A 25,449-nucleotide genomic window follows, 5' to 3' on the forward strand; every position below is an offset into this window, starting at 1 on the left:
TTGGATGGATGGGTGGATGGTTGGATGGATGGATGGATGGGTGGGTGGATGGGTGGGTGGATGGATGGATGGATGGGTGGGTGGATGGATGGATGGATGGATGGGTGGATGGATGGATGGATGGATGGGTGGGTGGGTGGATGGATGGATGGATGGGTGGAACAGCAAGCTCTGGACCTGCCAGCCTCTCCTCACACCACACCTGCCCCAGCCCCAAGTTGCAGCACACTCCTATGCATGTGACAAGCAGAAGCTGGGCTGGGGCTGGGTTCACAGCTGGTGTTGACCACTGGATCACCACTGTGGTCAATGAGGGCTTGCTGATTTACACCACTGAGAGGGAGGAGCCCTCCACACCATGGTGGTGGGAGCATTGCCTATTTAACAAGGAGGAGGCAGAGCTTCCAGGTTGGGTTCTTCTGGTTCCTTTAGCTTCTAGCCCTAAGCCAGCTTCTCCATGATGAGGTGAGTGCAGGAGTCATCCCTCCAGGAGCATCCTGGCCAGGGGTGATGTGGCTTCTCCTTCCACCGAGGCAAGTCTTCTCTCAGCTTTGCCTCACTGCTTCTCAAAGTATTTAAGAGGTCTGACCCCTCATCCCTGGTCCTGATGGTCCTGAGCCCTGCTCGGATGTTAGCAGGCTGGTGGGTTTCTTAGGCATATAGCCTAAGTAACCTTGCGTAGGCTCAGTGGGGTGAATTGACAGGCTGAGAACATCGGGGCTGTTCAGCCTGGAGAAGAGAAGCTGCGTGGAGACCTCAGAGCAGCTCCCAGTGTCTGAAGGGGGCTACAAGGATGCTGGACAGGGGCTCTGCATCAGGGACGGTAGCAACGGGACAAGGGGTGATGGGTTCTAACTGAAACAGGGGAGACTGAGATGAGCTCTTAGGCAGAAGCTCTTCCCTGTGAGGGTGCTGAGGCGCTGGCACAGGGTGCCCAGAGAAGCTGTGGCTGCCCCATCCCTGGCAGTGCTCAAGGCCAGGTTGGACACAGGGGCTTGGAGCAAGCTGCTCCAGTGGAAGGGGTCCCTGCCCATGGCAGGGGTTGGAGCTGGAGGAGCTTTAAGGTCCCGTCAACCCAAACCAAGCTGTGATTCTAATCCTCCTCTGTCTGGGACTCCCACTAACCTGAGTGATCCTACAGGGGCATAATCAGATGCAGAAGAACCGGCCCTTTGGCTCTAATTAGTTTTGCTTGATTGTTGGGGAAGAAATCCATTTTCATAAGCAGAAAGGATTTATGCTGCTCCTTCTTTCCTTCCCCCCTCTCCTGAGTCCCAAAGCACTTTGCTTGGGGCTAGCAGGGAGCCCTTTTATGAATGGTTTAGATTGAGCAATGCATTATTAATACCAGCCAATCAAGCAGGCAGCACATTGTATATCATTTCAGGAGAGTCACTTAATTCTCTAAAGTTATTTATTGCTCTTAAGAAAACCCAGAGACTGATTTTTCCTCCACCTCTGGCTTGGATTGGGAATTCCAGGGGGTGGTGATGGCTGGAAGAGAGGCCCAAGCGGGGCTGTACCAGCCTGTGAGCATGTACAAGGTGGTGGTGGGAGGTGGGAGCTGGTGGGACCTTTGGGGAGCCCTCACCCCACAGGGTTACCCCAGGGCTGGAACTTGTTGGGTGCTGCTCTGCTCAGCCCGCAGTGACAACCCCTTTTCTAGCCGGATGAATGAGCTTTACAGCAGCTCAGGGCAAAGAAACAGCTCATCTGGCTCCTGCAGCCCATTGCCTTCGCTATTGTTTTACACGGCTTTGATGAGGCTGGTGACAGCAGACAGATGGGCTCTGCTCTCCTCCGGCTGTGCCCCTTGTAGAGGCTGCTCCCGGCGCACAGCACTGTATCAGCCACCAGAGAATCCCCAGGGCAAGGTGGCATTGTCTGGATTTGGTGACAAGCCCCTGCGTGTCACCGTGCTCCTTTGGGATTGCTCCCTCTAAACTGCTGTGTGCTGCTGGATCCGTCCTGGTGCTTCCCCGGGCCGGGGAAAGCAGCCCCTCGGCCACCTCTGCCTCACTGGCCAAGAGCCAGCTCCAACACATCACAGCCGTGTTTGGGACACTGCTTGTTCCCAGAACGGGGGGGGAGCGGCACATTTTCTCCCTGTTTGTCCCTAATTTCCCAAGCCTGGCAGCTCCCACCTCACCCTTCTGGAGAGAAAACCTTCCCCACATCCCTTTCCTGCTCATCTTCGCCCATCTCGAGCCACGCAGAGGACCGGTCACTGCCCGCCTCCTCCTTCTGTGCCTGATCCCCGCAGACCGGAGGCCGCGGTGATGGCCGCGGTACCTCCCGGGTCCCAGGAGGGAGCACCGGTGCGCGGGAGGGACGCGTGTGCGTGCGGGACGCGGGGCTGGCAGCGCGCACAAGCGGGTCCGAGCGCTCCTGCGCAAGCAGCGCTTGTACGAAGAGGACACCTGGCGGTGCGCGCCCCTCATTGCGCTGTCACCGCGGCCTCGGAGCGCCAGGATGGTCTGGGCTGGAAAGGAGCTTAAAGCTCACCCAGCTCCAAGCCCTGCCACGGGCAGGGACCCCTTCCACTGGAGCAGGTTGCTCCAAGCCCCTGTGTCCAACCTGGCCTTGAGCACTGCCAGGGATGGGGCAGCCACAGCTTCTCTGGGCACTCTGTGCCAGCGCCTCAGCACCCTCACAGGGAAGAGCTTCTGCCTAAGAGCTCAGCTCAGTCTCCTCTGTTTCAGTTAGAACCCATCACCCCTTGTCCTGTCGCTACAGTCCCTGATGAAGAGTCCTTCCCCAGCACCCTTGTAGCCCCCTTCAGACACTGGAAGCTGCTCTGAGGTCTCCACGCAGCTTCTCTTCTCCAGGCTGAACAGCCCCAGTGTCCTCAGCCTGTCTCTGCACAGGAGGTGCTCCAGCCCCTGAGGATCCTCATGGGCTTGATGCCTCCAGTATCCCCACTCCTGCCTGGCTGGAAAAAAGAGGGATGGAGACACCCCAATAAATGACATTGGCTGTGCTCCGTAATGTGCTTTATAAAGGTATGTATTTGATAAGGAGCAGAGAGGGTACGTGGGTCCTGTGTGATGTGAGCATCCCCAGCACACTTAGCCTGAGACCCAACCAGCTCAGCTCACCCCATGCTTGTCCTCACACATCTTCCAGCTCATAGAAGATGAGGTTGCGCCGAGCCAGGACCTTGGCTGCCCTCCTGGTGAGCAGCTTCTCCTGCACCAGGGCCTGCAGGACGGTGTAGCTCTGCAGGTTGCAGTGGGTGAGCAGCATCCTCGCCTCAGCACAGGCAGGGAGCTCCAGCACTTCCCAAAGCTCCTGCAAGGCCTTGGCCGCGGCCAGCGCGCTGCCCTCATTGCGCTGCTGCTGCTTGTGCTTCCTCAGGAGGTTCCTGAACTTGTAGGAAGAGGCTTTGGGTGTCTTCTCTTTGACCAAGGGCAACATATCCACATAACCACGCACAGCACGGCAGAAGTCCACCTTCCTGCCGGCGGCATCCAGGGCTTTAAAGAGAGAGGGCAGCTCTGGTGCCCAGAAGTTGTAGACGATGAGGATTGGCCTGGGGAACAGGGAGAGGTACCAGAGGAGGTTCTGTATCGCCACCTCCATGGAGACACCCTGCGAGAGCAGCGCCAGCAACGACTCGGGTGTCTGAATGAGCGTCTTGAAGGTATGCTCTCCGCTTGTGGCTGCGACCTCTGTGATGTGCTGGGCTGCGGAGGGGAAAGGATGGGGCTGGAGTAAGTATTTGGGGTGCCCCTCTCTGCCTACCCCCCCCCCCCCCAGTGTCCCTTTACCCATGAAGGGCAGTGCTCACTTCGCTGTTCAGTTTTCAAGCTGAGGAACACTAAGGTGCTCAGCTCCGACTCGTCATCCATGGGGCTGTTGGGGCCGGTGCTGTGGTGGGGTGAGGTGCCGCTCCCAGACCATGTGGGGCTGGACGAGTTCTTGATCTTCTTGGGCTTGATGGAAGCCTGCAAGAGATCGGAGAATGGGCCCAAGTCCCATCTGCCTGCTTGGACCTGGCTGGGAAGGCATGAGGAGAACCCTTGGGTGCACCATAGGCCATGGGCATGGACCTGGTTGTGTGCAATGCTGTGAAGCCCATAGGGTCTGATGTGCAGGTGCTGCAATGGACGGCTGGGTTTGTGTTGTGTCTGAGAGCCCAAAATCAGGGTCTGGGCCAAGCGAGCAGAGCCCTGAATGCAACTTGTCCTAATGGGGTGGCCTCCAGGCAGTGGCCAACACGCAGGTCCAAGGAATCGCTGTCTCTTGCTGCATGTCTCCTGTGGATGCAGCTCATACAGGGACAAGGCTGAGCAACCTCACACATGTGATAGTGCTGGACTTGAAGATGTGGTTGGTGTCCAGAGGAAAAGGGGACTGAAGTGGGCCAGGGGGAGGTTTGGTGCCTAGAGTAGTGCTTCCCAAGGGGGAGTAAAAGCAGCCACAACCAGCAGCCTCAGCACAGATGCCCATCCACGGCAGGTATCTCCCTATGGGAAGTCTAGGACAACAATACATTCAAGAAGCTCCAACCTTGGTTTTTCCTCCCTTTTTCCCCAAGGGACAACCCTGCAGCAATGGGGCACCCATCTCCCTCCATCTCTGCATCTTCACCTGCAGCCCAGGGGTGGTGGACACGTGGCTGGACCAATGTCTGCAGCCACATGAGCAAAACCAAGCGCTCCCCAGCTCAGGGCATGTGGGATTTCTTAAATACCACGTTAAAATGGGGTGTCTGAAGGGCATAGGGGGTTCCTCTGTGTGGGAAGAGACAGGAGAAGGCTGGAACTGGTGGTGGCAGTGGCCAGAATGACCTGGCTGGCCTGAAGGCGGTTAGATGAACCAAACTTGGTCACCAAACGTGGTCGCAGATGCTCTTGTTACCCAAACCAGCAACAAGCAAACTGTGTTTCTATGCAAAAAGGTCTTATTGAAGAGGTAAGCAGAGAGGGGAAGATGGGCAGGTTTTGGAGGAGGAGAATCACCCATGCAGAGACACACACTGGGAGTCACAGTGGGTGATGGATCCAGGCAGAGCTGGGTGCTGGCCATGCTCTTGTGGCTGCAGCTGGGTGGACAGAGCACGCAGTCCCCAGGTGACCCCACAAAGGTTCTTCCCCAGCCCCAACATCTCCTTTGAGATATCTGAGCCTTTAGGCATGGCCTTAGCCCTTACCCTTCACCAGCTTCCCTGGGCTGCATCCCACTGCCTCATCCTATCTCTCAGCTGCCATTTCCCCTTTTTTTCAGGCTTTAAACCATCTTTTCCCAGCTCTCCAGGTTGCACTTCCCTAGTGCCCATAACCAGACCATAGGGAGATGTTTATACCACTGGGACCTCTCTTTTACTTTCAGCCTACACCTTTGTTGCACGCTTCAATGCACATCGCGCCAAAGGACACTCAATTCACACCGGGATTTCTCACAGCAAGCTGCTAACGTTCCCAAAACGCCCAGCTTCAGGATCTTTTTAGCACTAGCAAGGAGTGGGGACAGGGTTTTAGCCCCACAACTCTTTCTCCCCCCATTAGAGCTGCATCAGGAGAGCAAGTTAAAACAGCAAAGGCAAAAATGAGTCAGGAAGCCAGCAGCAGGGTGGGATTTAATCAGGGAACAGCTTTATTGAAGAGTAAGAAGAGCTTCTGCTTTAGTTTATACAGAAAAGGGGTTGCCAACCCCTCATTAAGCCAGTGCAGGAAAATCACCCCCTTCACCATCCCGAATCGGCCACACTCGCCTCCATTCCCAGAGGGATCCCCTGCTTGGCTGGTGACAGGGAATCTCAGCAGGGATCCCTCGCCTTTGGTTCATCTAACCGCCTCGGCTGGAGCCGTTTTGGTTGCAACACCCCAGTTTGCAGCATGGGTGCTATGAAATGTCGCCGCCGCGAGCTTGGAGATGCCCCCTTGGGAATGCTCAGGTGGTCCCTACTTGCTCTGGTGGCTCCTAGGACCTTCTCAGCCTGTGTGGGCACAGGACTGGAGTTCTCTGTGCGCACGGATGCTACTGTCACCTCCAAACTCGATGTTCTTGGTATGAAAACTGGGGTTTGTGTTTTAACCTGAGGTGACAAAGAAGCCATAGAGACCAACCCCAAAGGGTTGTCTTGGGGGATCAGCTGGTGTGGGATCCCACCTCAGAGCGGATCAAGCTGGGGCTTGTTTCCTGCGAGAGAAGAGCCAGGCTGCTCCAGACTACCAGGAGATACTAGCAAAGGTCTTGGCTCAGGAGGACTAGATCTGTGAGCGCCCAGATGCCCTGCATCTATCCATCCATCCTTGAGAGCAACCCAAGGGGAAGAGAAAGCTGCAAGCAAGTCTCTGGCTGCTGCTGGGGTAGAAGGCTCAGGTCTGAGCATGGCTGGAGGAAAGGGAAAGGCACCCCGGAGATGCTGGGGGGCTGCTGCCTCTTCTGCCTGCAGCGTGGCTCAGCAAGGAGGGGGCTCTGGCGTGACACTCACCACTGTGTCTTCCTCGCTGTCCTCCGAGCTGGAGATGATGATGCTGGTGTCTTCTGCAGAAGGAACAGGAGGATGCTGAAGCTCCAAGACTGTGATTTCGGATCCCATTGGTTTTCCCATGGGAGAACCGATATTATCTCCTGATTTATTGCAGCAGGAGGCAAAAACACTTCTACCAGGACCACGAAACACAAGCCCTCGGGTGCTCTCAGATGCACCCCAAGGTTGGGGCAACCTCTCCACTGCTGCTTCACCCAATGGCCCTATACCAGCCTCTCCAGAAGATGTATTTCATCTTCCCTCCTGTTTGCAGAGCAGAGCCCAGGACCCCTCGCTGTGGAATGTTCCCCTCCGCTATGCTCTTCCCTAGGCTTGGGTTTTGGCTACCTCAGAGGCAGGACATGGAGCTGGATGGAGCATCCCTGTTCATCCCTGAGCATTCCTCCTGTTTCTACCCTCTGGGAAGCAGCTCCCACCCTCCGCTTCTCTGACTCAGGGGAGGTCGGCCCAGGCTCTGAGTGAATGGGGGTGCACTCAGAGCCCGCTGAGAGGCTGGGAAAGATGGGGGACCACCATAAGGATGGGAAGAGATGTAACAGTGAGGACCACATCTCTAATCCCTACCTGCATCAACAATGTGGCTGCTGGTGGCAGGGATGCTGCTGCAGTTCTGGTCCGGTGTGGAGGTTCTGAGTTCCCTTTCGTCTTTCCACTGGTTTGAAGTGGGACAGCTGGGGACCGGCGTGTCGTTGCCCTCCAGCTTCATGAGCTTGGGAAAGGTCTGGCTCTCCGCTTCCAAGCAGTGCGATGTCTGCTTGGGCCACGTGGTGACAGGGTCAGCCTGGAGAGAGGAGAGCAGGAGGGATGTGAGGTGTCAGGGTGGCAGCGCCTGGTCCCCAGAGGCTCCTGCCTGGCTGCAGTGGTTGTTACCGGGCTCCTCTGCATCCCCTCAAGGCTGATGGTGCAGGTGGGCACGATGCTCTCACTCTCAGGCTGGATGGGCTCCTCTTGCTGCACAGAGAGCATGGAGTGGCATTAGGGTGAGCAGAGAGAGGGGCAGAGCATCCTCAGCGGGGGGGGGGGGGGGTGGAACTGTGGCACGGCTTGGCTCAAGGCTTGTGCCTGAGCTGTGGGTGTTTGGCAAGGCTACAGCCTGGGGAGGCTATGGTTTCCCCTGATGAAAATGAGGGGTGAAGCAGGAAGCTTGGAGAAGTGGGATGGGGTAGGAGCACGCCTGGGTGGTGGAAAATGCTGCCTACAAAGCAGATTCTGCTCTGCCCAAGCAGAAACATCCCTGGGGGGTGGCTGTGCTGCAGAAATGGGAGTGATGCGCTGGAGAGGGGAAGGTGGACCCTTAGGAGCAGCTGGCAAAGGTCAGAGGAAGGGGGATCCACGTTCAGCACACCAGGATGGAGCACGGATGTCTCACCAGGTTGTTCTCCAGGGACAACTCGGCCACGGGGTCAGCTTGGGAATTAGTGTCTGCAATGGAGAGAGCAGGGCTGCAATCCCAAATCAGAGCCTCTGGAGCTCCCACCCGGCCCCGGTACCAGCCGAGACAGGAACAACCTGTCTGGTACCTGCCACAAGGAAGGGGCAGCTCTGGTCTCCTTCCCCTTCCCCAGGCCTTTGGTTAGGGATGGCCCACGGGTTTAAGGAGCCTCTCAGGGTCCAGAAATCGGCATCACCAGAGCCTGTTGTATTTATGGGGGACCAAAAAGGGGCTCTGGTCATACCAGCAAAGGAGCAAATGTTGGTCCTGGTGGAATTAAGCACCCAACAAGAGTGAAGCTGGGGAAGAGAGGTGGCGCTGGGCCCTGTGGGATCCAGAGCTGGGTGCTGGCCTTGAGCTGGCCCAGGTCCCCGCTGCCTGCGGATGCATCCCGACGGCAACTCCTCACCTGGGTGCCCCTCGACGCGCTCCACCAGCGCCTGCAGCCTGGCTCTGCATTCGGCCAAGTCCCCAGCCTGTGTCCTGTCCCTGGCCTCCGGCGGCTGCAGATGCTGCAGCTCCTGCAGCGCGCCCTTGATGAAGGGCTGCATGTCCATCACCTCCTGCTCCGTGGCGTACAGGCTCATCTTCTCCACCAGCCGCTCGCCCGCCTCCATGCGCCGCAGCACCCCCTCCACGCGCTGCAGCTCCCGCGCCAGCTCCCGCCGGCCCTGCTCCTGCCGCGCCTCCAGCATCCCCAGCAGCTCCTCTTCCTCGCGCCGCAGCAGCCGCACCAGCTGCTCCACGCGCTGCCGGATCAGCTCCCGCAGCTCCCGCTGCGCCCGCTCCAGCCGCGACGCCTCCTCCCGCAACGCCGCGCACGTGGCCTCGAAGCCGCCGCGCTGGTGCCGCAGGGCGCGGGTGACGGTGCCCAGCTCCTGCTGCCGGCGCTGGGTCTCGCTGCGGATGTCGCAGAAGGCCGCGTGCCGGCTGTCCAGCAGCGCGCACGAGCAGCACAGCGCCTTCTCGCACTGCTGGCAGTAGATGCTGCGGGGACAAGCACAGCCACGGCACCAGCTCGCACCCTGCCCCGCGCACCGGCACCTCCGCACCCCGCACCGCGCTCGCCCCTTGCGCTGAGGAGGCGCCGCGCTGGGGCCACGCCTGGGTTTAGGCTCCCCCAGGGGGGAACCAAGACCTGGGGTCACCCTGCGCAGGTTCCTGCTCCTCTGTGGCGCTGGACACAGCCACTGCGCTGACCGTGCAAGAGCTGCGCACGGGAGGCATCCATCCCCACGCCGCAAGGGAGGGAAGGAAGGGGCTCCCTGCCCCTCCGTGAGCACTGGTTGGGTTACGTATGAGAACAGAAGAGCCAAGAGCGTCCCAGCTCCATGAGATGCCTGAGGCAAGAACGTAACAAGGGGGGAGTGGAGACCATCATCCGGCCCTTACGTACGCCCTGGTAGCCTTGGGAAGCAGTGGCCTGGGGACACAGGGATTGCATCGCGGCCGGCATCAGTGCTGGCCTCCACAGGTGCTCCAGCCCCTTCCCCTCTTGCTTGGACTTGCCCTTGGGGGCATTTAAACCTTGTCCTGTGCTGCACCCGTGCTGCTCCCCAGGCCCTCTCCGAGCTGGCCTGGCACCAGCAGCAAAGCCCGCCCTCCTCTGCTGTCCAGCACAGCAGCTGGAGCAATAGGCTTCTTCTTGCTGAGCTCCACCAGCCTCATCCTCCTTACCCTAGCAAGGAGCACCCCACACACTCCCCTCCCTTGGTCTACGCTGTCCCCACTCTCCCATCACCACCTTGAGCCTGGCTCCATCCAAACCACCCCTCCACGCTCTGAAGCCCAGCTCTTGCAGCACATGCTGGAAGGAAACGCGAGCATCTTTCAAAGCCAATTTGTGAGTGGTGGGAGGAAAGCATTTCCACTGTGCCGGGTGTGATTCCCCTCCCCAAGGGGCTGCTGAGGAGTTGCACAGGAGTGGAAACTGAGGCACGGGGCAGGGAACGCCTTTGCCTTGCACCATCAGCTGCAGGTGTGGGCATGAAGCCTGGTGTTAACCCACTTTTGCTGCTTTCCGTCGTCCTGAGACCTGCCAGCCCCATATCACACCCTGCTCCTGCCCAGCGTCTTCCCAGGTTGCAGAGGTCCCTTCCCAAAGGCAGGCAATGAAACCATCGTGGCTCTGCCCTCCTGGCAGAGTTCATAGGATCCCAGCCTGCTCTGGGTTGGAAGGGACTTTAAAGCTCATCCTGTTCCAAGCCCATGCCACGGGCAGGGACCCCTTTCCACTAGAGCAGCTTGCTCAGACTCGGTCCTGGAGCAGCAGCCGCAAAACCCTTGGTGCAGGATGGGACCTGGGCACAAATCACCACTCACCTGGAGATGTGCCCCTGCTCAGCATGACCAGGAGTGGAGCAGAAGAGGCTGCAGGACTTCCTGTTGTCTTCCAGGAACTGATGGGCGGACTCAGCACGAAGTTCCTCCACCCTCTTGGCCTTGTGGCTCCTCTTCTTGAAGAACCACTGGTGGTCCTCAAAGCACTTGGTGCAGAGGAACTCCTCGCACTCAGAGCACCACACCACAGCCGTTTTCACCCGGCACCGGCTGCAACTCGGGCCACTGGGGCTACTGAGCTCCTTGTAGACCTTGAGCCTGGCCTGCAGGTTGATGAAGAGCAGGTTGTCCATGTCGGGAATGCCGCTGGCCTGCGGGATGGCCGTGGAGCACACGGGGCACTGCCCGATGGGCTTGTTCTCGCTCAGGCAGCCAAGGCACAAGGTGTGGAGGCAGGTGAGGAGCTTGAGGTTGGGCGATTCCTGCCGGCAGCCCTCGCAAAGGATGAACTGGAAGTCGTCTTCCTCCGCGGGAGGGTGGGATGTGGGCAAGCACGGGGGTGTACCCGGCTGGGCTCCTGTCTCCATGGGGGCAGCGGCACCATCTCCATCTAGGTGGGATTCGGGGGAAAGACCCCATTGGACCAGAGGAGATGGAGTGTGGCAGGAGGCTCAGTCCCACCCAAGGGGGCCATGAGGCCCCTGTGCAGCCCACTTCACACCCCGCCCCGGCTGCAGGGAATCACAGCATCACAGAACCATCAGGGTTGGAAGGGACCTCTGGAGACCACCCACTCCAACCCCTTGGACCCCTTGGTGGCCAAGGCAGGGCCACCCAGAGCAGGTCACACAGGAACATATCCAGGTGCGTTTGGGATGGCTCCAAGGAGGGAGACTCCAACCCCACCCTGGGCAGCCTGTGCCAGGGCTCTGCCACCCTCAATGTAAAGTGTTTCCTCATGCTGAGGTGAGGGAGTGTCAACCCTCCAACCCGAGGGCATGTGGATGGCAGCACTCCCCAAGGCAAAGGATGCTCTGCTGGGGAGATCCTCTGCTGGCTGCACAGGGTTGTGCTCCCTCCTGCCTCAGTGTGGGACCCTGCGGGGGGTCCTCCCCGCTCCCCAGCCTCCTCCCCTTTGGGCGATTATGGATCTCGCAGTTGAGGGGGAAGGCTGCAAAGCGACTTTCCTTTCGCTTTTGCTGTCGCCGCCCCTTCCTGCCGTGTGAGCGAGAGCGCAGGGAAGGAATGGGAAGGGAAAGGGGGATCTCTGGCCACGCTCCCCCCCGGTTCCCTCAAAACCTCCGGGGCAGCACCGGGATGCTGGCACCCGAAGGTGTCCCCCTCGTTACTCCCCACCCCGGGCCTCCCCCAGTGCGGCAGCGCAGGCAGGAACCCCCCGAATAAAGCAGGGACCCCCCGTTACCACCCCCCATGCTGTAGATTTGTACCCTAACAAAAACTACCGCCCCCCTCACGCCCCCAGCGGGCAATCCCAAGGCAACGTTTGGGGGGGTCTGGGCCAGGCTTTGCCCCCCTCCCCGTCCCGCCTCCCCTTCCAGGAAAGAGGGGACCCCCCCCCTCCCCTTTACCTGCCGGGAGCCCGGGGCCGGGCGGGCGGGGGGCTGCGGGGCTATCGGCCATGGGAGCACCGGGGCCGGACTGCGAGCGCCCAGGACTTTCGTGTTCCCGGTCGAGCTGAAAGAGGAGGAGGAGGAGCTGGAGGGGAAAAAGGCGGGGAAGGCAAAGGGGGGGCCAGGCGGGACGAAACGGGGTGCCGGGAGGGGGGAAGAGGGAGCCGGGATTCCCCGCTCCCCGCCGGGCAGCGCACGCTGACCTGCCTGCTCTGCCTTCCCTCCGCCTGGGGTGCTAGCACCGGGGGATGCTGCTACCGGGGGTGCTGGTACCGGGGGATGCTGACACCAGGGGGATGCTGGCACCACGGAGAGGGGGTTCAGATGGCAAAGCTCTGTTTCATCTACCAACTAGGTCCCCCCGGGCTGTCATGGGGTGCATATCTGGGTGCCAGTTTGGTTCCAAGCGCAGCCGCTGTGTGTGCATTTGGGCCTCAGGCCACTGCTTCAGCCAACGGGGGCTTTAAACCGGCCCTGTTGTCACCCCCCTTCCCTTCACAGCGCTGCTCTTTGGCCTTCACTGCCCTTTGCAAGCCGGTAAGATGGAGGAGGGGGGACTTTGGCACAGTGAGAAGGCAATGCCGGAGAGGGAATGGCTGCGAAAAATACCCCCACTGCTCCCCCGCGCAGCTCGGTACCCTCCGGAGCCCCCTCCCCACGGGAACATGCAATGGAGGACCCCGTCTTCCCCATGGAAGTTCCTGGGCAGGGGCTCTCTGGGAAAACTCACCGAGCCGGGAGCCATGAGCCGTTTCATCCCTGTGCCGTCAGCAGCCACATGACAGGCGGACCAGGAAGCGCCAGCAGCTCGCTCCTTCCCTACACAGCGTCCTCGCCACGGCCTCCGGTCCCCACGGACACCCCTCGGGTATCTCCCAGCTCCAAGGGGGTGAGAAGCACAAGGGTGGCTTCTGTCTCCCGGCTCAGCTCCTGTGTGCCCGGAAGATGGGAAGCTCCAGGCTGGGTGAGAGCCTGGCGAGGAAAGCTCCTGAAGGATGTGGTTTCTTCTAGCCAGCATCCTCCGTGATAACAGCGCTTGTCAGCTCCTCGCCGGAGCACATCAGGTCTCCAGGCAGCCAGGCAGGGACGCTGGGTCGGGCTGGGGACAGGCAGAAGCCATGCTGGCCGCAGTGCTGGGAGCACAGAGCTGAGCTTAGGATGCTCTGAGCACCAGCCCTGTGCAAAGCACCTGCACCATGTTCAGCCGGTCGGGATACCAGGCCCTTCCCTTGGGAGACTTTGACCGCTTCCAGCAGTCCAGCATTGGGCTCTATAGTGCCCAGAAGGGCTTCTTCTCCTTTGGATCCAAACAAGACTCTCTGGGGCCAGCAGGGAATACCACAGGTGAGTCCCAACCTTAGGAGGGATGTTGCTGCTTCTCTCCCTGTTGCTGCAGGGTGTTCCACTGGCTGGGTGGCCCCCATGCTTCTCTGGGGTGCATGGGGGAGAGGCTTGGATTGGGGGCTCACAGGCAGGGCAGGGGGGTTGGAGCAGGTACATGTCCCTTTCACCCCACTGCAGAGTCCTCCCAGGGTTGGCTGTCCTGGATCTGCCATGGGATTATCACCTCCTTGGTCTTCTTGCTGATGGTTGTCACCTTCCCCATCTCAGGCTGGTTTGCCTTGAAGGTAAGGGAGGAAGGCAGGGCAGGAAGGGGATGACAACCCATCCTCCATAGGGAGGACTGCTCCCAGCTGCCCCTGGTCCCTTTGGCACCGCAGGACCCAGGGCTTTGCTTCAGCCCTGCTCCAAGCTTTCCCATTGCAGATCGTGCCCACCTATGAGCGAATGATCATCTTCCGCCTGGGCCGCATCCGAGCACCGCAGGGACCTGGCGTGGTCCTGCTGCTGCCCTTCATCGACCACTGGCAGCGAGTGGATCTGAGGACAAGGGCCTTCAACGTGCCCCCTTGCAAGGTAAGCGGCTGCTGGCTTCAGGGCAGGATGGAGAGACACCTCTAAAATACCCAGAGCACATGGATTTTGGGGTGGTCTGACCCTTGGTGCCGTGCATGGACCCAGCTTTCAGTTCCTCCTTGGGTTGTAGCTGGTGCTGTGAAGGCAGAGTCCTCACCTCTCTGCAGCTGACTTTGCATACCTTGTTCAATGGGTGCTCCTGCCTGCAGGAATCTCAGAAATATCCATCCCTATCCTTTCCAGATGTCTTTCAGTCACAGTCCCATGCTGGAAACTGTCCTCACCATTCAGACTAGCCCAAACGTCATCATTTGAGTTGGTTTCATTTCTAATGACCTTCTCAAAGAGACCTAGAGCTGCTTGCCAGCTGGGGAAGAAGTGAGTGCCTTTGCTCCCAGGCTGTGTGCACAAAGGTTGGGCAATGGGGCAGAGAGGGGAAGAGATCCTGACCCCTCTGCCCCAGCTGACCTCCAAGGATGGGGCCGTCATCTCCATGGGTGCCGATGTCCAGTTCCGCGTGTGGGACCCCGTGTTGTCTGTCATGATGGTGAAGGACCTCATCGCGGCCACCCGGATGACGGCGCAGAACGCCATGACCAAGACCTTGATGAAGAAGAGTCTCCGTGAGATCCAGATGGAGAAGCTGAGGATCGGGGAGCAGCTATTGGTGAGCACTGCCCCAAAGCCTTGGGCTCTTGGTGTGAAAGTAACAGCAAGGGAAAGATGGAGCTGCTCCAAGTCCGTCTGGCCATGGTCCTGGCCAAGGAAGGGAGCTGGGAAAACGTGGTGATTAGTGGGAAGCAGATATCTTCAGCCTGTGGAGCTCTGTGCCTTGTCCCTAAGGGCTTTTTGGCCACAGAGAAAAGCCCACATGGTGTTGGCAGGCTTAAATCTGACCCCCATAGCTCCACCAGGAAAATGCCTGGAGGGCTGCAAACTAGGAGGGGAGCAGGACAGTGTTGGCAGAGGGGTGATGAGTGCCTGCAGCCAACCTGGGCCAGGCCAAGATCTTGTGTGCTGAATGTCTACAAGGGATTGGATATATTATTATATAGGGAGCACCATACCAGGATGTGTTACCCAAAGGGAAGCAAGGAAAGGGCCAGCCTGGGAGGGAGCTGTGGAAAGGGGAACAAGACAGAACTGTCCTCCCTGTCCTGACCTCCTCCATGCCAGGGCAGCAAGTGGGGGAGCAGGGTTGAACGTAAGCATGGACAGCTTGGAGGAGCTGGACTATTGAGCCTGGTCCAGCACCTCACATCTAAAGCTGATGGGTAGCAGAAGTGTAAGCTATTGGATGCCCATGGTTGGTGTGCTATGGTTGGATGTTCTCCATGGCCTTATCCAGCTCTGCTCTGTGGCCTCTTCCCAGCACCTCTCCCTTTCTCCCCGCCTCTGCAGCTGGAGATCAATGACATGACCAAGTCCTGGGGCCTGGAGGTGGACCGTGTGGAGCTCAGCATGGAGGCTGTGCTGCAGCCGCCCCGGGAGAGCCCTCTGGCTGCCGTGCCACCCGCGCCCGGGCTGGATGGCACCATTCAGCAGCTGGCTGCCCACTTCTTCAGCAGCACCCTGGCTGGGGCAGGCAGTGGGACCGGCGCTCCAGAGGCAGGTAATCGATCTGCGTCTCTGCCTGCGACACCCCTCCTGCCCGGTGACCCCGTGTCCTTTGGCTGTTTGACACAGAAGTCAAAGTCCGGAGGCACCATGCTCCTATGAGCACAAACAGCGGGGAAGAGAGAGGACAGCTTCGGGCACAGCTCCAAACCTTTCCTACAAGGCACTGGGGAGGGCAGGAGCAGATCTGCAGGAGCCTGGGCTCAAAACCACCTCAGTTCTCAGTGCTCCCATCAGGCAGCCCCAAGCCTCAGCTCACCAAGAGTCACACTGAGGGCAGCGTGGGTTTATTGGGGTTTTTTCCAGGGGCCCTGCACCAGTTTGTTTCCTGCTATTTCTTTCAGGGATAATTTTCCACCCCCTGGTAGCATGGGAAGAGTAACCCATGGCAGACAGTAGGAAATGGCAACCCCAGTGGTTGTCTTCTTGCTTAGCTGAAAACGCACTGGTTAAGTGGGTTCCTTTACCTCCTGTGGTGGGTCCATGCAGACCAGCAAAGCTCACCGCCTCACAGCGTACCCTCTGCTGCCCCAGTGTCCCCAGCAGACAGCGTGGAGACAGTGAATGAGACAGAGCCTCTCGCCGCTCCCCTCCTTGCCAGCAGTGCCCAGAGGAAGCCCAGCACGGACGAGCTGCTCGCGGCAGTGGAACCCATCCTCTCTGAGGCCCTGGTCAGCCAGGTGGGAGCATCCTACCAGGTCAACATCGCCCTGCCCAGCGGCGCCTGGAGCACCTACTTCATAGACCTCTCCTCAGGTCACTACTTGGGGTTGCTGCGTTGAGGGGGGGGGGTGTTGAGCCCGTGCCCTGTTTTCATGCTGTGAACTCCCAAGCTTGGTGATCAGGGGTCCCAAACCAAGCCCATTTGGTGGCTCCCTGAGAGGCAGCCCAGGGTCCATCAGCTGCGCACTGCAGCTTGGCCACCACGGCCGTGAGTCCTTGCTCCCGAAGCACAATTTGGTTTGGGTTAAAGCCATGATTTTTCCTTCAGAAAGAGAGTCCTGGGAGAAGGTTGGCAGCTGGGTTTCCCGGTGGCTGGCAAAGTGGGGTGGATGGCTGAGGCCTCGGGGTTTGTTAGCTGTTGATGCCACCAGCCTAAGGGGGTAGCGGTGGAGGGACATGAGAGGACAGCACCTTGGGCTACTGCCATGCTGGAAGATGCCCTAATCCATCCCCCCATGGCTGCTGATGGTTTTCCTGGTGGCCATGGCAAAAGCAGGACAAGGCTTGGAGGTAGACCACTGTAACGGGACATTGGTGGAGCAACACAAGAGACGTTTATCTTCATAAGGAGGAAGCACTCCTGTGTCCAAAATCATAGAATCACAGACTGGTTTGGGTTGGAATGGGCTTTAAAGATTGTCCAGTTCCAAACCCTCAAGTGGAAGACACCTTCCACTAGACCAGGTTGCTCCAAGCCCCATCCAGCCTGGCCTTGAACACTGCCAGGCCTTTGTTTGTCATCTGGTTCAAGTCAATCCTTATGGAACAGCGGGGGTGAATGCCAGCAGGCAAGGCTGGATCCTGAAGCCCTCTGTTCCTCCTTCTCCCACCCGTTGTGTGCTACAGGCAGCGGCCGGGCTGGCCATGGTGTGCCCGAGGGCATCCCTGATGTCATTCTGGAGGTGGCAGAGAAGGACCTGAAGGACCTCTTCTCGGGTGACCTGCGCCCCTTGAGTGCCTACATGAGCGGGAGGCTGCAGGTGAAGGGCGACCTGCACCTCGCCCTGAAGCTGGAGGAGCTCATCAAGGCGATGAAGCAGCGTAGATAGAGCAGAGCATGCGTGTGGGTGCGTGTCTGTGTGCATGTGTCTTTGTAGGTGTGCGAAGGTGGGGGACATGCAGGGGTGCTGCACAGTGGGGGCCTTGTCCTGCTGGAGCTTCTCCCTGTGGAGGCTGCAGGAGTCGGTGAAGACCTGAGCAGGGAAACTGAGGCTGAGCTCCATTGCCAGTCCTTGTCCTTGCCTTTACCTCCCCTGCCCATCATTTGCTTACAATGGGATGAGAATCCCATGAGAAGATGGGATGCAGTTGGCACCCCAGCATGTGCCAGTTTGCTTCCATGTCCCTTGGCCAATATGCCACCAGGGCACAGCCTCATGTCCTGGTGCTCCCATGATGGGCTGCGTGGCCAGACTGGAAGGGGCATGAACTGAGCAGGTTGGATTGAGAAGAGCCTGGGGACACTGTGACCAAGCACAGTAGCCATGGGATGGGCAGCCAAAGCAGGGCACCAGGGCTGGCTGGACCAGGCTAACGGGATACTGGCATCCATGGGGAAGGAGCAGAGGTGGTGATTCTGGGAATGACCTGACTCAGAGGTACCCAAACCTTCCTGACACAGCAATTTGGAACAAGCGATTGCTCTGATTTGTGCTTCAAAGTGCTTTTGCATGTGTGCTGTGAGGCCTGTCCATGGGGCACGTGGACTGTACATAGGCATATATGCATACTTATTTATTTTGTAAGCTTCCTTTCTATCAGCTCTCAATGGACAATAAACCTGGTCTGCAGCCTTGTGCTTGTGCAGCGATGGGCTGATGACTTCCGCACCCCTTGGTGCCTCAGTTTTCCCAAAGGACCACAGGTAAAGAGGTGCTGGCATCAAGGAGGCTGCGTGGTGTGACTCCATCTCACCACGTGAACATGATGAAGACACAGAGTCTTCATCGTGGAGTGGGCTTCACGGAGTGCAGCCCCAGCAGCACCCAGCACCCAGGGGTTAACATGTCTTGGCAGCTTTACCAGGCCCCAGGGTGCTTTGCTGGACCAGTGGGACAAGCCTGACAGGTTTGTGCCCTGTACAGGCCAGGGACAAGGGGCAAGGAGGACGGAAATGTCGCCAGAATTGAAGCGTTTCATGGGTGCAATGAGGCCAAACCACCTCCTGAATGTCTCCTGCAAAGCCTGGGGCTGGGTGGCACCAGGCTAAGCCAAGCTTTGGAGACCCTCCATGCAGGGGAGGTGACAGCAGTGCCCTGCTATGCCCTGTCCCTTTGGGGATGCCAGGCAAGGTGAGTCCCAAGGGTTCCTGGTGGTCCCTGCTCCGTGGTGGTCCCCATGGTGCAGATGGTTAGAGGGGTAGCGATGCCCTGCATGAAGGGGTAAAGAAGATCCAGGACACAGCCCCCAGGACAAAGAGGTGTGTGGAAATCCTCTCCAAGGGTGGGGGGACAGTCCGTGACCCCCTCGCAACCTTGGGGTGCAGAGGAATGGGCTGGTTTCGCACCTCAGCACGGCTCCGTCTCCCCGCCGGAGTGCGGCCGGGCACTAGGACCCTGCGGGGCGATGTGAAAACGCCTCTTTTCGGGGGGTCCCGCGGTGCCCCCCGGCCTTGTCCCCTCCGGGCAGGGATAACCCGGCCGGGAAGCCGCTGAGGGCGGTGCCGGCGGCGGGGAGCGGGCTCCGCGCAGTTCCGCCCCGACGCGGAGGAGGAGGCACGGGAAGCGCGGAAAGAACCGAAAGTGCGGGCGGCGGGGGGGGGTCGGGTGGTCCGGCCCTGCGCGCCGCGCCATGCCCGGCTCCGGCAGCCCGGTGAGCGCCGGCTGGCCCCGGGGGGGAGCGGGAGGTGGGCTCCGGGGTGCGGAGGGTCCGGGGCGGGGGGGGGGGGGGGGGGCGGTCCGGGCCAGCAGGAAGCGCTCGGGGAGGGGGGGGGGGTAACGGTTCTGGGGGGTTACGGCCCTTTCCTGGTGGGTGCTAGGGAGGGTGCGGCCCCCCCACGCTGGCAAAGCGTAGGTGTGGGATGGAGCGGGGAGGAGTGGGCACGGGGGACAGGGGGGATGGTCCCACCCTGGCAGGGTGGCATCCAGAGGTCTTTGGATCGTGGGATCACGGAATGGTTTGGGTTGAAGGGACCTTAAAGCTCATCCAGCTCCAACCCCTGCCGCGGGCAGGGACCCCTTCCATGGAGCAGCTTGCTCCAAGCCCCTGTGTCCAACCTGGCCTTGAGCACTGCCAGGGATGGGGCAGCCACAGCTTCTCTGGGCACCCTGTGCCAGCGCCTCAGCACCCTCACAGGGAAGAGCTGCCTAAGAGCTCAGCTCAGTCTCCCCTCAGGCAGGTTCAAGCCATTCCCCTTGGACTGTCCCTACAGGCCCTGCTGAAGAGTCTCTCTCCAGAACCCTTGTACATGTTTCCTCTGTGCCCCATCCGCTGCATTATAGCCCCCCCAGCCCCTTAGCCCGGAGGCTGTCCTGTTGCCTTTTTGCTGCAGGGGGAGGAAGTGCTCAAGGCCATTCCATCCAACCATACCACAGTGCATGGGCCACATCTGGCCTGTTCATAGGGCCTGGGCATTGCTGGTGGCTCAGTGGTTGCTCTAAATAGGGTCTGTGGGTTGTCTTCCTCCCCCAGAGTTTAGTCTCATAAGCTCCTAAATCTCACCCCTGCACGTACTCCTCTTCCTCCCTCCCTTCCCAAGCTCCTAGAAGACGACTTCCAGTTCATCCTTTGCGAGGGCTGCCGGCAGGAATCGCCCAACCTCAAGCTCCTCACCTGCCTCCACACCTTGTGCCTTGGTTGCCTGAGCAAGAACAAGCCCATCGGGCAGTGCCCTGTGTGCCAGATGCCCATCCCGCAGGCCAGCGACATTCCCAGCACGGACAACCTGCTCTTCACCAACCTGCAGGCCAGGCTCAAGGTCTACAAGAAGATCATTGGTGGAGATGACTTGTTCTGCGACAACTGCAAGAAACCCAGTGAGTTCTGGTGCTGTGAGTGCGAGGAGTTCCTCTGCACCAAGTGCTCCGAGGCCCATCACCGCTATCTGGCGAGCCACGACGCCAAGAGGGTGATGGACATCAGGGCAGGGTCAGCTAAGGACTTCCTCGAGGGCACCCGGAGGAGCAGTAACTTCTGCTGCTCCAACCCGAGCCATAAGAACCAGACTGTAAGGTAGGTCAAAGAGGTGTGTCCCCAGCTGGGTTGATTCGCTCTGGGCTAGTCCCTGATGGGACTGAGCAGGGTGTCCCTGTCCCTTTGCTGCCCTGGTGTCACCATGTCATGGAGGAGATACGGGAAGTGGTGACCGGTGGGTTCTAGGGCATGGATGGTTTGGATGGAGCCAGGCTCAAGGTGGTGATGGGAGAGTGGGGACAGCGTAGACCAAAGGAGGGGAGTGTGTGGGGTGCTCCTTGCTAGGGTAAGGAGGATGAGGCTGGTGGAGCTCAGCAAGAAGAAGCCTATTGCTCCAGCTGCTGTGCTGGACAGCAGAGGAGGGCGGGCTTTGCTGCTGGTGCCAGGCCAGCTCGGAGAGGGCCTGGGGAGCAGCACGGGTGCAGCGCAGGACAAGGTTTAAATGCCCCCAAGGGCAAGTCCAAGCAAGAGGGGAAGGGGCTGGAGCATCTGTGGAGGCCAGCACTGATGCCGGCCGCGATGCAATCCCTGTGTCCCCAGGCCACTGCTTCCCAAGGCTACCAGGGCGTACGTAAGGGCCGGATGATGGTCTCCACTCCCCACTTGTTACGTTCTTGCCTCAGGCATCTCATGGAGCTGGGACGCTCTTGGCTCTTCTGTTCTCATACGTAACCCAACCAGTGCTCACGGAGGGGCAGGGAGCCCCTTCCTTCCCTCCCTTGCGGCGTGGGGATGGATGCCTCCCGTGCGCAGCTCTTGCACGGTCAGCGCAGTGGCTGTGTCCAGCGCCGCAGGGGAGCAGGAACCTGCGCAGGGTGACCCCAGGTCTTGGTTCCCCCCTGGGGGAGCCTAAACCCAGGCGTGGCCCCAGCGCGGCGCCTCCTCAGCGCAAGGGGCGAGCGCGGTGCGGGGTGCGGAGGTGCCGGTGCGCGGGGCAGGGTGCGAGCTGGCGCCGTGGCTGTGCTTGTCCCCGCAGCATCTACTGCCAGCAGTGCGAGAAGGCGCTGTGCTGCTCGTGCGCGCTGCTGGACAGCCGGCACGCGGCCTTCTGCGACATCCGCAGCGAGACCCAGCGCCGGCAGCAGGAGCTGGGCACCGTCACCCGCGCCCTGCGGCACCAGCGCGGCGGCTTCGAGGCCACGTGCGCGGCGCTGCGGGAGGAGGCGTCGCGGCTGGAGCGGGCGCAGCGGGAGCTGCGGGAGCTGATCCGGCAGCGCGTGGAGCAGCTGGTGCGGCTGCTGCGGCGCGAGGAAGAGGAGCTGCTGGGGATGCTGGAGGCGCGGCAGGAGCAGGGCCGGCGGGAGCTGGCGCGGGAGCTGCAGCGCGTGGAGGGGGTGCTGCGGCGCATGGAGGCGGGCGAGCGGCTGGTGGAGAAGATGAGCCTGTACGCCACGGAGCAGGAGGTGATGGACATGCAGCCCTTCATCAAGGGCGCGCTGCAGGAGCTGCAGCGGGCTGCGGCCAGGAGCCAAGCGCAGCCCGTGGGCTTCGCTGAGTGCAGAGCCAGGCTGCAGGCGCTGGTGGAGCGCGTCGAGGGGCACCCAGGTGAGGAGGCACGCGGCCAGGCGGGCTGGTACGGGGGGACCAAAAGCAGAGTTGAAGGTTATAATCCCTGGTTAGACCGTGTTCTCCGTGGGTCTCCTTCCACATGGAGCCTTGATGGCCCTGTGCCTCCAGCTTTTGCTCACGTGATGGGCACAATCCAACCTCTCCCAAGGGTGGGATGCAGTTGTTGCATCCATCAGCTCCAAATCAACCTTTGTCTCTTGATCTTGCAGAGAATGGCAGTCCCTCAAACACAGGTTGACAGGGAGGGAGTATGGTGAATTGCTTGGTATGGAGGCATGCCACAGGTTGAGGGACAAGGGAGCTGCGTGGCACCTGGGTGGAGATGGGGCACTTGGAGCTGGGGCTTACAGGGGCTGCTGTGGCAAGGAGGAAGCGGGTGGAAGGGTTGGATCAATTCTGCATCCTCTCTGAGTTATGTTTGTGCTGGTGACACCTGCAGGTCCCTCAGGGACCATAAGCACCTTGCTGGCCCCTGACCACTTCTGCTCCTTGTGTCTCCAGCCCTTTTGGCTTTGCTCAACATTTGTCCATAACCACATCTGGGGCAATTCCCCTTTGGGCTGCTGGTTACCAGCTCAGGGTGGTGCATCCAACCAGGAGGTGAAACGTTCCCTGCGAGCACTCCCTAACCGGGATGGCGAGAGGTCCACGAGCACTGCTGGGTTTGCTCAGGTCTTCCCCCAGCTCTTCAGCAGCAGCGGTGTGGTGGAGATGCTGAAGGTTTGGGAATGGTGAAGGCCTTGGTGTCTGTGCTGTGTGCAGGGATGGTGTTCTGGAAGGTCCGGGTTGGGTCAAGTGGTAGAATCCTCCCAGGAAACAGGCAGTGGGAAGCAGTGGGTGAAGAGACTTTGTGGGGTCTTCTGCTCCATCCCCCTGCTGCTGTCTTCAGACCTGGGCTATGACCAGTGTCCTCCTTGGCCTGCTGTGGGCATCCGCCACTGAGCTCCCCAGGGCAAACTCATGAGCTCTGGACCATGTGTAGCTCGTGGCATAGCTATGGATGGTTCATCAGCCCAGGGGTGATGTCCTGGTGGGCATTGTCCCTTCACCTCCCCTCTCTACCCCACCAAGCAGGCTGGGAGGACCCTCCGAGCCCTCATTCTCCCTCTTGCTCCCTTCAGTCCCCGTTCCCAAAACAGGTACCTCTGCTCCCCACCACGACTCAGTGTCTGAAGACGGGACCACCCTGATCCTTCACCTGGAGCCTCCCAGGGAGCATTGCCAACCGCATGGAGGTCTCCCCATGGGGCTGCCTGCCCCCCAGCAGCCCTGTGCCCCCGTATCGAACCCCTCCAGCAGCAGAGGACGCGTGTGTCCAAGCCGGGGAGGGGATGTGTCCCCCACCCAACCCACATCTCCAGCCCTGCCGATGCAGAGGGATGGAGAAGCGGAGAAGGACGCCACGTCAGCCCATGGGGACCCTGTGCCTCTCCCCAGGAGCATCCAGGACTCTCTGGCCTTGCTGCAGGAAGATTTCGGTGGCTGGGCCAGGTCCAACAGGCAGCAGGCAGAAAAGCTCCTGAAGATGGGCAATCGCCTCCTGCAAGCTCAGCACAGGGCAAACAGGCACTTGGTGTCCATGACCCAGGAGATCCGGGCCATGTCCCACTCCCTGGCCAACATCGCCTCGGCTGTGGGCCCCTTGCTGCAGGCCACGGGCAACCCCCAGGACCCCCAACCTGCAGACATGGAGTGGCCATCGCTGCCCTCCGGCATGCTGGAATTGCTGCTTCCCAGCACCCTGCAGAGGCAGGAGCCACTGCTCCCGGTGGCTACCACGGCCCCTTCCCATGTGAGCTCCCCTCCTGCCACCCCCCCTGTGAGCCCAGCACACTCGGAGCCCCTCAGCCCAGCCTCCGAGGAGGAGCATCCCAAATCAAGGCATCCCACCGGCAGCAAGCGTGGTGGGAAGCCCAGCACCAGGCTTCGGAAGCGAAGGAAGAAGTGAGGGGCTACCAACCAGGATGCTTGCCATGGGCTGCAGCTGGTTGGGGTACCCTTGTGGAGACCAGGGTCTCCATTTCATCTTGCTGTGCCAATAAATCCTCATGGAATGAATGGTGCGGTGATCTTTTGCTGGCTTTGGAAAGGCAGCATCTCCACCCCAAATGAGCCCTCGTTACTGCATGGCAATAACGTGCTTGGGAACAGCGTGGTCCTACTCTTTTGCTTTCCTTGCCAGCACGTGTGACCTCCTGGCTTATGGGTCTGGGGTGGGTGGGAAGGCAGCAGACCCATATGGAGAACTGGAGGAAAGGCTCTGGGACAAGGATGGGTGAATGAGCAGGCGGGTGGCTGGGCAGCCCAGCTTGCAGGGTCACTGCTGGATTTAGCCTCAGTAGCATCTCCAAGAGGTGACCCCTCAAGGAATCACAGAACCATAGAATCAACCAGGCTGGAAAAGCCCTTTCAGCCCATCCAGTCCAACCATTCCCAGCACTGCTCAGGCCACCCCTGCCCCATGGCACTGAGGCCTCGCCTCCACAGTGTGTGAGCACTCGCAGGGCCGGTGCCTGCAGCCCTGCCCTGGGCAGCCTGTTCCAATGCCTGAGCACCCTCTGGGGCAGGGATTGTTCCTCAGCTCCATCTAAACCTGCCCTGGGGCAGCTTGAGGCCAGTTCCTCTTGTCCCATCCTTTTTCCTTGGGAGCAGAGCCCAGCCCCTCCTGGCCCTGGGGCTGGCAGGGGAGAGATGCTGCTGCTGGCTGTGTTGCTCCTCATCCTCCTCCCTGGCTGCCCAGGAGCTGCCCAGGGCAGGGTTGGTGGTGCCTATCAGGGGACTACGAGCCCTGGTACTCACTGCAGGGGTGAATCAAAGCCCCGCATCTGAAAAGCGGCCCATCTGCCTTGGCAGGTAGGGAGATTCTCTGCTTGGACAGCTTTGAGGAGGACACGAAGAGGAGTGGATGAGTGCAGACAAAGAGCTGTCAGTGCTCCTTTGGTCAGCAGCATCCAGCCACCCTAGCCTGGGAGATGAACCTCCTAAGTGGGCACACAGGGTTATTGTCTTCCTACCTCTTTCCTCCTTGCTTTCCAAGCTTGAAGACAGCCCAGGAATTGCTTGATGCACCTCATTGCTCTTTGGCTCCTGCCTCCAGATGGAGAAGGAATAAACCATTTCCCGTGCATTTGTTGTGCATTGCAAGTGATTTCCTTTTGCTCGCCATTCCCACAGCACCCACCTGCTCAAAAAGGCAGATGTGCAGGGTGATGGGTGCTGTGGTGATGGTTGCTTTGCAGTTTGATGGGGCCCCTTGAGCCCACAATGCACGATGGGCCCAGGGTGACCCATGTATATGTGAGCTGTCCAGTTTGCATCATGCCAAACCAGCCTGATTCATCCGTGGCTACCACCTGAAGTTCATGGGCATCTCACCTGCATCTCCAAGCAAAGCAATGAGCACACCACTGTTCACCCAGAGGCAGCGGCTGTCCCTAAAACCCCAGACAAGGGCTCCATCCAAAGCCATGCTCCTCCCTGCTGTCACTTCCACACTCAAACTGCTTCTCTTCCCGATGTGCATCCCCTCAGCAGGCATAAAGATGCTCATGGGGGGTTCAGCTGCATGAACCTCCCCTGGTCCCCTCCCTCTGGGCACCATGAAGGGGACAACCTGCTGCTGGGCCACCCCAGGAAGGGATGGACCGTGC

The 25,449-nt window shown here is 59.9% G+C and overlaps 3 protein-coding genes across 16 annotated transcripts; 2 read left to right on the top strand and 1 right to left on the bottom strand.

Moving 5' to 3' along the window:
• Positions 1 to 2,988: 2,988 nt before the first annotated feature.
• Positions 2,989 to 12,783, bottom strand: LOC136018601 (protein PML-like). 7 transcript variants are annotated; one of them, XM_065687971.1, is made up of 10 exons: positions 12,573 to 12,783; positions 11,801 to 11,906; positions 10,254 to 10,821; positions 8,020 to 8,918; positions 7,869 to 7,921; positions 7,370 to 7,450; positions 7,064 to 7,280; positions 6,440 to 6,492; positions 3,791 to 3,947; positions 2,989 to 3,686 (listed from the first exon to the last, which is right to left on the bottom strand). In XM_065687971.1, exons 1-10 carry the CDS (start codon positions 12,597 to 12,599, stop codon positions 3,112 to 3,114), a joined length of 2,736 nt encoding a protein of 911 aa, XP_065544043.1. In that variant the 5' UTR covers positions 12,600 to 12,783; the 3' UTR covers positions 2,989 to 3,111. The 7 variants fall into 7 exon arrangements, with proteins under 7 accessions (XP_065544043.1, XP_065544044.1, XP_065544045.1 ...); XM_065687972.1 differs by having other exon boundaries at positions 8,176 to 8,918; positions 12,573 to 12,781; XM_065687973.1 differs by having other exon boundaries at positions 8,341 to 8,918; positions 12,573 to 12,778.
• On the top strand, positions 12,142 to 17,905 carry STOML1 (stomatin like 1). Of its 5 annotated transcripts, XM_065687984.1 has the most exons (8): positions 12,144 to 12,379; positions 12,614 to 13,186; positions 13,364 to 13,470; positions 13,610 to 13,759; positions 14,223 to 14,426; positions 15,161 to 15,371; positions 15,866 to 16,132; positions 16,946 to 17,905. In XM_065687984.1, the coding sequence occupies exons 2-8, from the start codon at positions 13,039 to 13,041 to the stop codon at positions 17,146 to 17,148; spliced, it is 1,290 nt and encodes a 429-aa protein (XP_065544056.1). In that variant the 5' UTR covers positions 12,144 to 12,379; positions 12,614 to 13,038; the 3' UTR covers positions 17,149 to 17,905. The 5 variants fall into 5 exon arrangements, with proteins under 5 accessions (XP_065544058.1, XP_065544056.1, XP_065544055.1 ...); XM_065687986.1 differs by having other exon boundaries at positions 12,142 to 13,186; positions 14,313 to 14,426; XM_065687983.1 differs by having other exon boundaries at positions 12,144 to 13,186.
• A 296-nt stretch (positions 17,906 to 18,201) lies between these two features.
• Positions 18,202 to 23,857, top strand: LOC136018602 (protein PML-like). Of its 4 annotated transcripts, none has more exons than XM_065687979.1 (4): positions 18,202 to 18,390; positions 19,797 to 20,269; positions 21,207 to 21,775; positions 22,921 to 23,857. In XM_065687979.1, the coding sequence occupies exons 1-4, from the start codon at positions 18,268 to 18,270 to the stop codon at positions 23,745 to 23,747; spliced, it is 1,992 nt and encodes a 663-aa protein (XP_065544051.1). In that variant the 5' UTR covers positions 18,202 to 18,267; the 3' UTR covers positions 23,748 to 23,857. The 4 variants fall into 4 exon arrangements, with proteins under 4 accessions (XP_065544051.1, XP_065544052.1, XP_065544053.1 ...); XM_065687980.1 differs by having other exon boundaries at positions 22,939 to 23,857; XM_065687981.1 differs by lacking the exon at positions 18,202 to 18,390 and adding an exon at positions 18,773 to 18,910.
• The last annotated feature ends 1,592 nt before the right edge of the window (positions 23,858 to 25,449 follow it).

This window comes from Lathamus discolor, chromosome 8 (assembly GCF_037157495.1).
Source record: "Lathamus discolor isolate bLatDis1 chromosome 8, bLatDis1.hap1, whole genome shotgun sequence".
Taxonomy (NCBI): domain Eukaryota; kingdom Metazoa; phylum Chordata; class Aves; order Psittaciformes; family Psittacidae; genus Lathamus; species Lathamus discolor.

What these genes read in the sequence shown, in the direction of transcription:
- LOC136018602 (XM_065687979.1), top strand. Translation starts at nt 18,268, where the DNA reads ATGTCTCCTGCAAAGCCTGGGGCTGGGTGGCACCAGGCTAAGCCAAGC. An exon ending in CTTTGGGGATGCCAGGCAAG is followed by an intron (nt 18,391 to 19,796) that starts GTGAGTCCCAAG and finishes TCCCTTCCCAAG; the next exon opens with CTCCTAGAAGACGACTTCCA. An exon ending in CATAAGAACCAGACTGTAAG is followed by an intron (nt 20,270 to 21,206) that starts GTAGGTCAAAGA and finishes TTGTCCCCGCAG; the next exon opens with CATCTACTGCCAGCAGTGCG.
- STOML1 (XM_065687983.1), top strand. Translation starts at nt 13,039, where the DNA reads ATGTTCAGCCGGTCGGGATACCAGGCCCTTCCCTTGGGAGACTTTGAC. An exon ending in TCAACGTGCCCCCTTGCAAG is followed by an intron (nt 13,760 to 14,222) that starts GTAAGCGGCTGC and finishes CCTCTGCCCCAG; the next exon opens with CTGACCTCCAAGGATGGGGC. An exon ending in GACCGGCGCTCCAGAGGCAG is followed by an intron (nt 15,372 to 15,865) that starts GTAATCGATCTG and finishes GGGTCCATGCAG; the next exon opens with ACCAGCAAAGCTCACCGCCT.
- LOC136018601 (XM_065687971.1), bottom strand. Translation starts at nt 12,599, where the DNA reads ATGAAACGGCTCATGGCTCCCGGCTCG. An exon ending in CTGCCCCTTCCTTGTGGCAG is followed by an intron (nt 7,922 to 8,019) that starts GTACCAGACAGG and finishes TCTCCATTGCAG; the next exon opens with ACACTAATTCCCAAGCTGAC. An exon ending in AGGGGATGCAGAGGAGCCCG is followed by an intron (nt 7,281 to 7,369) that starts GTAACAACCACT and finishes TCCTCTCTCCAG; the next exon opens with GCTGACCCTGTCACCACGTG.